We start from the raw sequence: 16,079 nt of genomic DNA, 5'->3' as shown, positions 1-16,079 counted from the left end.
TGGCTGGAATTTACTTTTCCTGCACCATTTGTTGTTCAACTGTGAAAAGTTGTTGTATATTTAAAAAAAAAACTGACTGAATAAGTTGAAATATCTGTGTTAGGAATTCAGTATACTGGGGAAAATAACATTCTAAAAGAAGCATTTTGGGACAACATATTTCTCTTCTTGTTTTATTTAATTTGGATAGCCAAGGAAAACAGAGTGAGAGTTAATTGGTAGATAATCTCTTTGCTTTTCTTAAGTTCTTTTTTTGTGTGTGTGTACACTAGGCAAAGATTAAAATAGGCATTTAATATTATGCAGGTTCAGCTGTGCCCATATCAGTAAAGTGTTAGCTCACTTCCCTGTGCAAGGAAGGACCCTTCCTCCCTCTCTCTACTATGCTTCCACTCCTTGCATATGTAGGTGGGAGAGTGGGAGCTTGGGAATGTGAACTTGATCCAGCATTGACCAGCCAGGCAGCAAACTCTTATTGTTCTGCAGATACCAAACATACTTCCTTTCTACTAGGGATAAACTCAGCTATTCTGCACATAACACAGCTTTTGTGTTCAGGAGTATGATTAACAGTAAAATGGAAAACCACAACGAATATTTAAGCTTTAATAAAAGCTACCATAAACAACACCTTAAGGATCCAGTATGTAGACTTATTAGGAAGGGGAACGTGTTTTCATAATTAGATTTTTAGCTGTAATATGCTAAATTCAGTGGCTTGGTTCAGACTGGACAACGTCATGGTTTGCCAATCACAGGAATGACCAGGGGTTTCTTGTGTTCATATAGCTCCTGTTCTTCCTCTTGTCCTTTGTGTGCAGCCAGTTAATTCAAGATTTCTATTTTTGTGGCAAGCTGTTCAAATCTTGAAAACCATTATTTTAATTGTGTTTTAATTGTAGTTTAAAGACCCAACAAGAGATGGATTGACTCAATAAAGGAAGCCACAGCCCTCAGTTTGCAAGATCTGAGCAAGGCTGTCAAAGATAGGACATTTTGGAGGATATTGATTCATAGGGTCGCCATGAGTCGGAAGTGACTTGATGGAACTTGACCCACATACAATCGTAGTTTGGTATCCTGCTTTGTGGGAAAAGCACAAATCATCATTTGTCCGTTTGTGACAGCAGAAATCTCTAGTTAGTTGGGGGACAACAAGAAGAGATTGCACAAGCTCGAGCATCCCCTAGACTCATTTACTCAGTGGCAAATGATAGTTTACCAGTGAGCAGTGCAATGACAGAGGTTAATTCATGGATCTGTATTCTGAAAAAGTCGAAATTAGTTTAAGGTGAGTTATGTCTCAAGTTTCAGAATAAAGAGAATAGCAGATATTTCTCCTGACCAGTGATCAACACCAGAAATGAGAGGAACTGAGCAGAATAGCATGAAGCCTCAGTGGAAAGGATGTTATATGGTATAATATTAAGATATGCTTACAAGGCGGAAGGGGTGTATTGCCATTGTCTAGAATATGTACTTGGTCTGCACAAATAGGGAGGTTTTCAGGTAGGCACTTCGATTTCATTTTCCTCATCTGCTGCAGATATATCATTTTCAAAGTCAAGTCTTTGAGATAAAGCATAAGACAGACTGAGAGGAAATACCTAACACTACATTTCAGTGAGAGCGCTGACCCAGAAGGACTTTTACTTCTCTGATGACTGCCTCTCACCATATAGACTAAAAAACATTGAAAGATAACTGTCATCTAGAGGTGTAACAAAAGCACTCTTGTCAACAGACAATTGGGTTGAGCAGTTTGTTAGTAATTGCATATAACCACCACTTTGTAACCCATTCTGTTACAGTCCATCCATCAAATACCCTCACAGAATAAGAAACAGCGAACATTTATAATTAGTGCTAGGAACAAGACTCCTACCTCATTGGGAATTAAAAGAGACAGTAAATATATATCTAATAAACTGAAAACAACAAAAATATGCCAATTGTGATGACTAGCCATTTTTAAAAATAAGAATTTTCCTTGATTGATTAATGTATTCTCTGAAGTCTGGAGTTCAGACTCCAAATGGTCATAATTGGAAAATAATGGTCAATTACAGCTCAACCTTAATTCATTTTTCTGCTCACATGAAAATGTCCAAAAGACAGCCAAAAACAAAACCAGACATTAGCTGAAAAGATTTGTAACCAACTACAGCTTGATTATAGATTCCCATTAAGAAGAAATATAAAGATCATGGATAAATTACTCTCGTTTAGTAGAAGTGGTTTTAGGTCCGCTATCTGGAGGAATGCCATCTACCTATATTTCATCAATTCAAACCTGGCTACAGAACATGCAACTGAACAACTGCACATTTTGCATACAGATTTATGTGATATGATAAACTGCGAAACACATTTTCATCTAAGAAATAAAACCAACACTGGAAAGATAAAACAAAGATTTAAAAGGGCTAATTACCTATTCTGATTTTTCCCTCTGTAATTGTTCTTTTACTGCTAATCACACTCACATTAAGTAGGGATAATAGTAATCTCACAGATAGCAATAGTCTCATTAGCAGAGATTACTTCAGAGCAAGGGTGACAGAATCAATCACAGAGCAGGAGAAGTCAATAAACTGAATGGTTGCTGGGTTGGTTGTGACTGGGTTGGGTTGTGGCTTGTTTAAATAACTCAGAGATGCCTCAAGTGGTCATGGCAATCATTTGTGCATAGTTTGACATCATCCCTTACTTTGGGTGTTAGAGCAGTAAACAGATGATATAAGGCAAAAATTTATGCTGAAAGGGAACAAATTTTGTTCATCGACTAAAGCTCATGAAACTGTGATTCAATTAAAGCACAGAGCTTCAATTAAAGCACTCTTGAGATGTTTAACAGCAAGCGAGTATGTGTATGTGGGGGGAGATGCTGGCATTCTATGTTCCAGAAGTGTTGAGAGGGCACGACCCCACCATTACTTAATAGGTGCTTTCCAGCTCTAAAATCAGCTGTTACAGAATCTGCTCCATGTCATTTAAACTTACAAACTGGAGTTGCTGGCAAGAAGTCACTATTAGCCTAGTGGAGGATGGAAAGCTGCTCCAGTCCCGTGGTGAGTCACCTCTGAGGCTGCAGTACATCCTGATCTGATAAACAGCAAATTCAACAACACAATGCAATTGACCTCATTTAACCCAGCCACAGCAGGTTTCAGGAAAATACCCTCCTGACATCTTCTGTGTCTGACATAAACGTTTACTTTTCTGCACATGCACATCATTTTGTGCACAGGAAAAGCCTTACTGTGATCCAGTTAGAAGACAGACTTTCTGCTGTGGGTGGCATTCTTCCATGTAGCAAAAGAAGACTTCTTAAGCAAATTGAGAGATATACCAAGGTACTCTTTCCCCACCCCCCCCACACAAACACATTTAATGACAGCAAATCCTGTTATTGCACAGAAATATTATAGATGTACACCACCAAATATGAGATAATACGTTTAATAAAGTAGTTTAAAAGTTAGAATGGCCCCTGCACTCAAGTGAGGGATCACTGCCATGTTGGTTGTGAGATGGGTACCTGGCTCTGCAAGATAATATAACTGCTGCACTATGGGACACAGACAGGCCCTCCTTGCCTAGACTCCACCTTCAAGCTGATGGCACTCTGCAGCCTATACATTCAGCTGGACCCTAGGACTGGCTTCATTCCTCATTGAGCCTTTGATGGCAGCAAAGGAGACAGGGCTGTGAACCAGAAGAGCTGCCCATGGAAGAAGGCTGGATTACAATGAGGCATACAAAATGTGTGTGTGTGTTAAGTGCTAATGGAATGCTATGAATTAATGTCCTCCAAAACGTTCTATCGTTAGCAGCCTTGCTTTGGTCTTGCAAACTGAAGGCAGTGGCTTCCTTGATTGAGTTAATCCATCTCAGGTTGGGTCTTCTTCTTTTCTTGCTACATTTAACTTTTCCAGACATTATTGTCTTTCCTAGTGAGTCTTGTCTTCTCATAATGTGACCAAAGTACAATAGCCTCCGTTTTGTAATTTTTGCTTCTAGGGAGATCTACAACCCACTTGTTTGTCTTTTTGGCAGTCCACAGTACATATAACACACTCCTCTAACACTACATTGCTAAGGAATCAACTTGCTTCCAGTCAGATTTCTTCATTGCCCAACTTTCACATCCATACATAGGAAGGGGAATTATGAATTATGTTGATCTTGGTCGCCAGCAACACATCCTGACACATAAGGATCTTTCTTAGCTCCTTCATGGCTGCCCTCCTCACTCTCAATCTCCTTCTGATTTCTTGGTTGCAGCCTTCCTTCTGGTTGATGATGAAGCCTATAGGAAATCTTTAACAATTTCAAATTCTTCACTGTCAATGTTAAAGTTGTGTAATTCCCCAGTAGTCATTACTTTTGTCTTCTTGATGTTCAACTATAATCCTGTTCTGACACTTTCTGTTTTAACCTTCAACAGTAGTCATTTCAAGTTTTCATTATTTTCTGCCAGTAATGTGGAGTTATCTGCAAATCTCAAATGGTAAATACTCCTTCCACCAATTGTCACTCCACCATCTATATTGAATGCAGCTTTCCTTATGATGTGTTCTGCATATAAATTGAACAGATAGGGAGATAAAACACATCCCCGACTGACACCTTTGCCAAATGGAAACTACTCTGTTTCTCCATATTCTGTCCTAACAGTAGCCTCTTGTCCAGAGTATAGGTTGCACATCCAAACAATCAGATGGTGTGACACACCAGTTTCCTTTAAAACTCACCATAGCTCTTCATGATCCACACAGTCAAAAGCTTTGCTGTAATCTATGAAGCACAAGCTGATTTTCTTCTGAAATTCTCTCATATGCTCCAGTAACCAACATAAATTTGCGATTTGATCTCTAGCGTCTCTTCCTTTTCTGAATCCAACTTGAACATCTGGCCTTTCTTGTTTCATATATGATAACTAACCGTCTCTGTTGTAAGATTTTGAGTATCACTTTACTCATGTGAGAAATTAACGTGATTGTCCAATAGTTGTTATGGTCTCCTTTTTTGAGAATTAGAATGTAGATTCAGTGTTTCCAGTCTGAAGGCCATTGTTTTGTTTTCTGTTTGTGGGCATATTCTTGTCAAGATTTTGATGGACTCCATTTCTGTGGTTTAAAATAACTACTGATATCCCATCTACTCCTGGTGATTTGTTTCTCCCAACTGATCTCTGTGCAGCTTTAACTTCACTTTCTAAAACTGCAGGTTCTTCTTCAAAATATTATTCTTGGAAGGAATATATCATCTTTTTTTGTATAGTTCTTCAGTGTTTTGTTGCCATCTTTTCTTTATTTTGTCCCATTCAGTTAATGTATTTCCATGTTGATCTTTCAGCATGCCTAACCGTGCTTTAAATATCTTGGATCTTGTGGAACAGATCTCTTGTTCTTCCTTTTTTGTTCTATTTCTTTAAACTGGTTATTGTAATAGTTCTCTTTGTTTATACATGGCAGGCGCTTCATTTACACTTTCGATTCTGTTTTTGTCACCTTTCACTTTTGCTTCTTGTCTATCTTTAGCATTTTTAAGAGTTTCCTCAGTCATCCATCAAGGCTTTTCATATTTTTTTGGCTACAGGAATAGTCTTTGCACATTTCTCCTTGATAATATCTTTGGTTTCAATCCATAGTTCTGGTTCACGTTTGCTTTAACTTAGTATGAAAATCTGAACTTTACACAGTGTTTAAACTCTTCAGGAATGTTGCTTAGATTGTATTTTGACACTGAATGTTTTGGTGGTTTTCTTCACCTTGATTCTAATTTTGATATTAACAATTCAACGTCTGTACCACAATCAGCTCCAGGGCTTCTTTTAGCAGACAGAATAGAGCTTCTCCATCTTTTGCTTTCAATTACCTAATCTATTTTATTTCTATATTGTCCATCTGATGATGTCCACATATACAATTGTCTGTTTGGTTGCCTGAAACACGTGCTTGCAACAACAAAAATTGTTGTCTTCACAGAATTTTGTGAATTGCTTTATTGCTTAATTTCATGCTCCTGGCCCAAATCTTCCAACAATATTTGATTTTGCTTGGTTTCCTACTTTTGCGCTCCAGTCACCTATTATTGTTTAGGTCACGTATCCTGTTTAGATGTGTGATCATTTTCTTCCTGTACATTTGCATAAAAGCTTTCAGTTTCTTCCTCATCAGCATCTGTAGTTGAGGCGTAAAATTGAATAATGGTTATGTTGATAGGCTTCCTCTGAAGTCTGATTGATATTATATGGTCAGACTTTGCATTATAGCCCCTGATTGCTTGTGCTGCATCTCGCCTCACTATTAGAGCAACTCCATTTCTTCAGTGTTTGTCATTTCCAGAATTAAACACTTCGAAATTTTCTGACTGAAAATGTCCTGATCTAGTCCAGTTTAGTTAATTTCTCCCAGGATTGAAATGTTTAAACGTTCCATTTCTCATTTTACAATTTTGAACTTACCTTGATTCATGCTTTTCATGTTATATGTGCCAAACAGCTTTGGACTTTCCTTTTGCATCCATTCACATCAACAACTGAACATCCTTTTGGCTTTAGTCCAGTCACATTATTAAGAATAGTGCTACTTGTACTTGTCCTCCACTTTTCCCCAGTAGCTGATTGAGTGCCATCTTCCAGCACTATATCTTTCTTCATTTTGGATTGTCTCATCATAGGGTTTTTGAGGTAAGGATTGGTCAGAAGTGGTTTACCATTGCCTTCTTCTGCGCAGAACTAACCAGGGTTAGCTGTAGTGGCACTGCCGTTGTCTACGAAAGATCCTCCGCCAGTGTCACCTTCCACTACTGCTGCTGCCCAGTGGCTAGACTTCAAGGATTCCTCTGCCCCCATCACCACTGGAGCTGTCCATTCTCTTTTTCTGATGTGGCTGTTGACTCCTGAAGGGAGTGGATGCATCGTAGTCCAGTGTCTCAGCTGTGACCATTCCGCCTGGAGAGACTTAGCTAGGAGTTTAGCCTCTTGACAGAGTCTAATCTCCTCATGGTATTGTTCTCTGCTGACACACACAAACCCCCTCACCATGTTAAGGTGTGCATCCAAAAGGGGCATACAAGTTGGGCATACAAGATAGGCAGACCTAAATCGAGGAGATCAGCTAAAAGGCCACAGAGAGCGTGCTGATCCAACCTAATGTGGGTTTGGATGGTGCTCTCTTAAAGCAAATGTCAAGTAAACACAAAATAGTAAGAATGCTCCTATACCTAGTATAGGAGGTTGACTTTCTTTTTCCCAGGCTGCTGAAGGATGACTTCTCTCCAGGAAATGGTGGAAAGGGAAAAGGGTTCCCCAGACCACATCCTCATCTAAACTGCATCTCCCCCCTCCTGCTACTTTAAAATCAGAAGATGTCAAATGATCACTAAGCTCTCCTTTTGCAGTCCAAAGGGCAGGAGCAGCTCCGAAACAAAAATGGGGGAGGACAACAAAAACAACTACACCAGAAATTGGGTTAACAAATGCCACAGCTTTATTGATACAGCAGATGGGGCACTGGCAAAGCATAAGGCATGGATCCAGACATCAGGTGACCATCCTGTCGGCTGACAGAACAATCCTAACCGGAGTGTTGGGGGCCAAACCGGAGTGGCAAATCAGTGATTGCACTTTGACATAGAGCTCTAAGTGGTCCCTTCGCTACCTGGGAGTGGAGTCACAAGACAGCCCCCGAGCTTGGCATCCATGGTAGGACTTTTGGGCGTCCCCAAAAGGAGGAAGGCAGACACAAAGGTGCATCTTCCCCAAATTAGCCCAATGCCAAAATTGCCTAAGCTGTGATGAAAAAACAACAAAACAAACCATCAAACACATCCACTGTCACTGGCAAACAAGGCCAGGAAGTCAGGCGAGGGGACCTTAAATAAGCAAAAGGGGAGGGGTGATGCCAGTGTACCTGCGTCATCACTCCCTGCCCCCGGCCCCCAACAGCAGCCAGCCTCTCGCCGCAGCCATAGTCTGCACCCCGGATGCAGCGCAATGATGGCCTGGCCATGAGGCCGACGGAGTGGAAGCAGCCAGGAAAACACGTGCCTGGTTGCTAGCTCCATTTCTGGACTGGAGCTGCTGCCCTGTGGCCGCAATGGGCAGCGATGGTCTGGTTTGCCTGTGTGTGGGTGTGTTGTGTACTGCCTGCAATGCACACATATTAAGATGGAAAGGTAGACATTGCCTGTCACTGAAGTGGGGCAAATGTGGCATTTGCCAGCTGCTACCGGCCCATCTGCAGTCACACCTACCTGGATGCAGCAAAAGGTTTGCCCCAATGCCTTGCAGGCCCAGCACCAGAAAGAACAGAGCAGCAAGAAAACAGGGACCACAACTGCTTACCAAATGAAGGGACCACAACTGCTTACGAAATGAAGTCCCTGCCCTTGCCACACCAGTAATTGCATGTGCAAAACCGCACTGATACCAGTGTAAAGTTTTTCTAAATATAGACCTTTTGCTCCAATCCTCTTGTAAGCAAGATCTGTTGGTAACTGCTGAAACTTTTCTCTTACTGTCTGCTTAATCACACTCCCCCCCATATCTTTCTTGAACTCTAAACCAGAAAACAATGCCGGAACAACAATCAGATTAAATATTTCCAAATATGTATTAATGTAGCTGTTGTTAATTTTTTCAGTTTAGACTTAGAATCATAGAGTTGGAAGGGACCACCAGGGCCATCAAGTCCAACCCACTGCACAATGCAGGAAATTCACAACTACCTCCCCCCTCCACACCCCTAGTGACCAGAAGATGCCCAAGATGCCCTCCCTCTCATCATCTGCCTAAGGTCACAGAATCAGCATTGCTGACAGATGGCCATCTAACCTCTTCTTAAAAACCTCCAGGGAAGGAGAGCTTACCACCTCCCAAGGAAGCCTGTTCCACTAAAGAACCGCTCTAACTATTAGAAAATTCTTCCTAATGTCTAGATGGAAACTCTTTTGATTTAATTTCAACCCATTGGTTCTGGTCCGACCTTCCTGAGCAACAGAAAACAACTTGGCACCCTCCTCTATATGACAGCCTTTCAAGTACTTGAACATGGTTATCATATCCCCTCTCAGTCTTCTCCTCTTCAGGCTAAACATACCCAGCTCCTCCAACCTTTCCCCACAGGACTTGGTCTCCAGACCCCTCACCATCTTTGTTGCCCTTCTCTGGACACGTTTCAGCTTGTCTACATCTTTTTAAAATTGTGGTGCCCAAAACTGAACACAGTACTCTAGTTGAGGTCTAACCAGAGCAGAGTAAAGCGATACCATCACTTCGCGTGATCTGGACACTATACTTCTGTTGATGCAGCCCAAGACTGCATTTGCCTTTTTAGTTACAGCATCACACTGCTGACTCATATTCAGTGTTTGGTCTACTAAGACCCCAAGATCCTTTTCACACACACTACTGCTCAAACAAGTCTCCCCCATCCTATAATTATGCATTTGATTTTTCCTACCTAAATGCAGAACTTTACATTTGTCTTTGTTGAAGTGCATTTTATTAGTTCTAGCCCATTTCTCCAGCCTGTCAAGATCATCCTGCATCTTGGCTCTATCTTCTACCGTTTTTGCTACCCCTCCCAATTTAGTATCATCTGCAAATTTAATAAGCATCCCCTCTATTCCTTCATCCAAATCATTTATAAAGATGTTGAACAACACAGGGCCCAGCACAGATCCCCGAGGAACTCCACTATTCACTTCTCTCCAAGTGGACAAGGAACCATTAACTAGCACTCTTTGGGTACGATCTGTCAACCAGTTGCAGATCCATCTAACAATAATAGGATCTAACCCACATTTTCCCAATTTGGCAACTAGAATACTATGTGGAACCTTATCAAAAGCCTTACTGAAATCTAGATAAACTATGTCTACAGCATTCCACTGATCAAGCAAGATAGTAACTTTCTCAAAAAGGAGATAAGATTAGTCTGACATGACTTATTCCTGAGAAACCCATGCTGGCTCTTAGTGATCAGATCCATCCTTTCTAAATGCTCAAGGACTGACTGTTTGATGATTTGTTCGAACACTTTTCCTGGTATAGAAGTCAAGCTGATGGGTTGGTAGTTACCTGGATCCTCCTTTTTTCCCTTCTTGAAGATGGAGACAACATTTGCCCGCCTCCAATCTTTTGGTAACTCATCTGTTTGCCAAGACTTTTTAAAAATAATGGACAGAGGTTCCAAAATTACATCTGCAAACTGAGCATTTCCCCCCCCCCTTCAACTTCAGATTAATCTGAATGTACATCCCTGCAACACAGGCTGCACCATTTCTGAAGGGGCCTCCTCGTCAGATGACATGCCAGGGAAAGATTTGATGCAACAACAAAGCTCCCAAAGTGGCAGTACCTAGTACTTATTTTATTTTTTATTTACATACTGCTTTTCTCCTTAATTGGGACCCAAAGCAACATCACATTCCCTCCTCCACCTTATAGCCATAGCAATAAACATCCGAGGCAGAATATGCTGAGAGACTGTGACAGGCCCAACGTCGCCTAGCAAGATTCTGTGGCACACCAGCAATACAAACCTGGATGTTCTAAGCCCAAGTGTGACAATCTAACCACTACACCATCCTGGCTCTCAAGTGCAGAGGCAGGTTGTTCAACAGCGCTCTTCTCTGTCAACACCTCTACACACAGCTGCGTGTTTGCATGCATCCCCACTATAGCAGGTCCAAATAATTACACTGCTAGAATTGTTTAAAACCCCATTATAAATAATGGCACCGATCCAAAGATAGGTTTTTAAATTTTATTTATATCCCGCTTTTCTGCCCAGTGGGGACTTGCATCGTTCTCCTCTCCTCCATTTTATCCTCGCAACAAGCCTATGAGGTAGGGTAGGCTGAGAGTATGTGACTGGTCCAAGGTCACACAGCAAGCTTCCATGGCAGAGTGAGGATTTGAACCTGGGCCTCACAGATCCTAGTCCAACACTCAAACCACTACGCCAAACTGGCTCTTATGTGCAAAGCAGTGGACGATGTATCTTCAGGCACCCAACCAACAATCATATGACCATGCCAGTCACTTATTCAGTGAAGTCAGTTCATTTCCCCCATCCCCAAACATGTGATTTGTGTTGTCAAAGCCAACAATATCAGATATCTGATCAGGGTTGTGCATGGAATTCCCAATCCGACAATGGGAACCATGTGCAATAAATTCAAAGGGGGATGCAGCAGCCAAATCAGAAAACCATAGTTGCAGCACCCACTGTCATGTGTGATCCAACAGATGTGCAGAAACCTGCTTTTTCACACGCACTGGCCACCCAGAGACAGGCTCCGGAGAAGATAATCTATAATCCCACCTTCACTGTGATGTATATCAGAGTACTTAAGAATAAAACCTTTTTTTTTTATTTTGTGGTCTATGCCTAGTACAGTCATGCAACTTTTCTGAACATCTATCAATATACATAGTCAATTTAAAAAATAAACATCATTAAGTTTTCCCCTGAAGCCAAAATAATTCACAAAACGGATGTATTCATTTTTTTTAACAATATGTGAAATGTCACTTCAGAACCTTAATAGTTTCCAGTGAATAGCCCGTTTAGCAATAAAATGAGGTTTAAGAGATTTTCCCTTTGGCAGCATCTCTTTGATGAAAACAAAAAATGAAACCTGCAACTGATAAAGATTGATTCCCATATTATAAAGGCAAAGTGTGGATTTTGTCAAAACCAGGATTTTACTTTATATCATACTTGTTACAGTGTAGACAGTAATTGGAACAATGTGCTTAAGAAATCCATAAATCTGGAATCTATTCAAGTCTTTTGCATTTACCTTGGGGATTCCTGAGCAGTCAAGCCACTTCTGGAAGACGTTTTCAACCGATAGGCCGTGCCTTTCAAGAAAATTAAAGATTAACCTTATTTATGGAACATGTATCAAGTATTGGGGGGGGGGAGAGACACACAAGCAGAAACCAGGTTTGTAACTTCAGTAGTGATTTGTCAGTGACTGCATTCTGCCGTGGTCCTTTTTAATTAATAACATCTGAGATGATGACACCTGAAAATTAAAGGCAGATTGGACTCTGCATGTTAGAAAACTAGTGATGAATTCAGTGCTTATGAAAGCTGACAAGGTATGTTTAAGAAGCTCAAATACACTGATGAGACAGATGTAAAGAATGAACAGGTGTTCGGCAGCTCTTTTTGTGCTACTCTTCCTCTTCAGTTTGCTAGAGGAGGAGTCGGGAATCAGGCACTAAACATAGAAAACAGAAATAGACAGCTGAAACTGTCTGAAATAGAAATTAATGTAACGCACTGATAAATTCCTACATGCTCTTTCAATGGATTTTCAAGTTGGCTTTTCTTAATTTACTTAACTAGCTGAGAACTGGCACAATCCATAGTTATTTTTAAAGTTTCCCCTAAGTAGCTGAACTTTCAAATTGTGAGGGGGAGATGAGGAAAGAAAAACTGTCAGTCACATGTAGGCTTTTGCCACTGAATGAGTCTACCAAATAGCGACAGAAGGAAATTATGGAAATGTTTAAAAGAACTTTGATGTACTGAGTCTCTAGATTTTTAGCAGTTATTTACAGAAAAATCACAACACACTCTTGGACTACAGCAGACATGGGAAAGACTGCTGGGTCTGCATTCAGTAGGGCAAGAATTGTGTTCAGAGGACAAGGCTTTACAGAACCCTGCAGACTCTGTTGCAGAGCTGTCACTGCCCACATATTTATATCTGCATCCTCCAGCAGAAACTCTGATCAAATGATTTTCTCAGATTTTCATAGCACTTCTGGCCATGTCACAAAACAGCTGTAACAAGCTTTGAACACATCAAGGACACAAGTTTGATAACGGCCATGATGAGATGGCTCCCTTCTTTATGACTGAATAGTTTTTAAAGTCATTTTTAACTAAATCTTATTTTAATATCTGAAATGATACAAGGGGGGAAGTTGCAAATTTCCATTTAGAAGTGGAACTGAGTAGACTAGCTGTGTATCTGATCTACTCTATTTCATCACCTAGAATCACAGAGTTGGAAGGGGTCATGTAGGCCATCTAGCCCAACCCCCTGCTCAATGCAGGATCAGCCACAAGCATCCCTGACAAGTGTTTGTCCAGCCACTGCTTCCTTAGGCAGCCAATTCCACTGCTGAACTACTCACTATTAAAAAAAATTCCTAATGTCCAGCCAGTAACTTTCTGCCCATAATTTATACCCATTATTGCGAGTCCTATCCTCTGCTGCCAACATAAACAGCCCACTGCCCTCCACTAAGTGACAGCCTTTCAAATACTTAAAGAGAGCAATCATGTTTCCCCCTCAGCCTCCTCTTTTCCAGACTAAACATTCCCAATTTCCCCAGCTTTTTCTCATAGGGCTTTGTCTCCGGGCCCTTGATCATCCTCATTGCTCTCCTCTGCACTCACTCCATTCTGTCCACATCCTTTTTGAAGTGAGGCCTCCAGAACTGCACACAGTACTTCAGGTGCAGCCTGACCAATGCCATGTACAGTGGGCTATGACATCTCACGATTTGGATGTTATGCCCTTGTTGATACACCCCAAAACTGCATTAGCCTTTTTTTGCTGCTGCATTACACTGATTGCTCATATTCCACTTACAGTCCACCCATATCCCAAGATCTTGTTCACACACAGTGTTACCCAGAAGTGTATCCCCAACCAGTATGCATGCCTCTCATTTTTTGTTATCCAGATGTAGAAGTCTGCACCTATCCTAGTTGAATTACATCTCGTATCATATCCACCCACTTTTCCAGTGTGTTCATATCTCGTTGGATTCTATCTCTATCTTCCAGGTGTTCATTACTCCTCCCAATTTGGTGTTATCTGAAAATTTAATGAGTAGTCCCTCCAACCCCTCATCCAAATAATTTATAAAAATATTGAAAAATACTGGGCCCAGAACCGAGCCCTGTGGCACCACACTGGACATCTCCCTCCAATTAGATGAAATGGCATTGACAACCACTCTTTAGATGCAGTTCTCCAACCAGTTCCCTATCCACCTAACTATCCTAGTCTGCAGTGCTCAAGTTTACCCATCAGAACATCATGGGGAGCCCTGTCAAAAGCTTTACTGAAATCCAGAATAGGACCATAGAATCACAGAGCTGGAAGGGGCCATACAGGCCATCTAGTCCAACTAACCCCCTGCTCAGTGCAGGATCATTGACTTCAGAGGGGCTAAGAGAATCGACTGCAATGAGGAAAACAAGAAAGAGATATTGGGGCTCAAACAGAAATTTGGGGGCAGAATCAGGTCTAGGAACTTGGCTCTATGTTGAACATCTCAAAAAGACGTAGAGGAGGATACATTTTGGAAGAGATGCAATGGTTAGGGGCGGGTTGCTTATTCCATTACTCCCCCCTGCATTCCCTTCCTGCTGCTAGGGTTCCCAAATCCATGCCTCCTGCAGCTGGGGAAAAGAGGCTGGATGAACAGAGATCAGCAACAGATGTTTGCATTTATGACACATTAATTTCTACTCCACTAGCCCCTGGACATAATGCCATCAGTGAAAAGTTGCAGCCAACCCCAGCTCTCTTCCTTCAAATGTACATATGATCCATGTTCTCAAACACAGTTCGTTGCATTCACACTTTACATTTTAATGTATGGACTGAACACTATCTTAGGTGGATACCTCTAAAAAAAATTAATGTATGAAGAAGCCCTGTTCAAAAGTGTAAGTGCGTGGAAATACGTATGAGAGAGAATTTGGATCAAGTCAAAGGGGGAAAGTTCTGAACACAGTTGTGAAGGCAATTGAATTCTGTATCTCTTCTCTAAAGACTTTACAGCACATAAAATACCTTGCCTCTTCATAAATATTTAGATAAGGCAAGCTAAAAGTAAAAAGCATTTCCTGGAACGTCAAAAGAGCTGCGCTGTACCATTTGTTTACAAACTCAGCACTTTCCCAGACACTTAGATTCTCCATTAGCTCTATGCAATAGGAGGAACACAGTTTGAGATAAAGATTTTAAGTACAGAATGTGTTTCTTTACAAGGCTCTGGCATTAAAACATCTTTTGTGCCTTTTATAAAAGCCAGGCCACATCCTCAGGAGATATTCCCACTGAATGCTATCTTTCTTCCACAGCAATTGGTATGAAAGGCAATAGTTTTGGACAAAAGATAATCATTAACTACAAAGACAGTAATTGTTCACCAACACGAGGGACCCCTAGTAATTTGGGGGCAAATTAAAATATACATGATTCAGATCGTTCTTGTTTGTTTGGGATCTTTCAGTTCAAAGTGGGAGGTAGCAAAGTATTGAGGGACGAAACTCTTTTCCACATGCCCTTCTCCCCAGTGATTTTCTCCCCCAAACTACTTTTCCCATACATACAGAAATATACAAACAGGTGCCTGTGTTTCCTCCCACCTGGGTTATTAATCTGCCCATCAATCACATGATTATCCTGCTCTTCCTCCAAAGAGCACATGACAACATACATGCTTCCTCCTCCTCTATTTATTCTTACAACAGCCCTATGAGGTAGTTGGAACTAGAGAGTCCGACCGGCCAAGTTAACTTTGTGGCTAAGTGGGGATCTAAATCCAGTCCTCCTCAGTCCTGTCTAACCACTATATGAAATTGGCTTTCCTGACACTCTCCTGACACCCCTTCCTCATTACAGTATTCGACTTTGGAATTTTAAAAATATTAGGAAAGACATGGATCATGTCACATACAGCTTTAACCTCACTCACAGGAAATGTATTTCCAACATTAAAAATGAACTAGATTGTAGCATCAGAATTTAAAAGGTGCAGGGCCATAATTCCTTAAGGAGAGGAAATGTAATAAAGGTTGTATTTACACCACAAACAAACAAGCAAAAAACCAATCTGTAGTTGCTGTGGTTGTATGGAACCCTTGGAATTACAGTCCTGTGAAGAAGGCTAACACTTTTAACAACCATTACAAAAGTGTAATTGCTAGGATTCCTTGGACTATGACATGGCATAGTAAGCCAGCCACAATGTCAGTTTTTACTCATTAGTTCACATTAAAAGCAGGCAATGAGATCAA

The 16,079-nt window shown here is 41.0% G+C and overlaps 1 protein-coding gene across 2 annotated transcripts in view; it reads right to left on the bottom strand.

The window, feature by feature from the left end:
- AOPEP (aminopeptidase O (putative)) overlaps nt 1-16,079 on the bottom strand; it is a 237,014-nt gene that overhangs the window by 104,780 nt on the left and 116,155 nt on the right. For both annotated transcript variants that reach the window (XM_056848223.1, XM_056848222.1), the window contains exon 10: nt 11,824-11,884. In XM_056848223.1, the coding sequence (XP_056704201.1) occupies nt 11,824-11,884 (61 nt within the window). The remainder of the gene's footprint in view (nt 1-11,823; nt 11,885-16,079) is intronic.

This window comes from Euleptes europaea, chromosome 4 (genome assembly GCF_029931775.1).
Source record: "Euleptes europaea isolate rEulEur1 chromosome 4, rEulEur1.hap1, whole genome shotgun sequence".
NCBI lineage: Eukaryota > Metazoa > Chordata > Lepidosauria > Squamata > Sphaerodactylidae > Euleptes > Euleptes europaea.
Note: the sequence above shows the minus strand (reverse complement) of the source record. Positions and strands in the feature narration are given on the sequence as shown.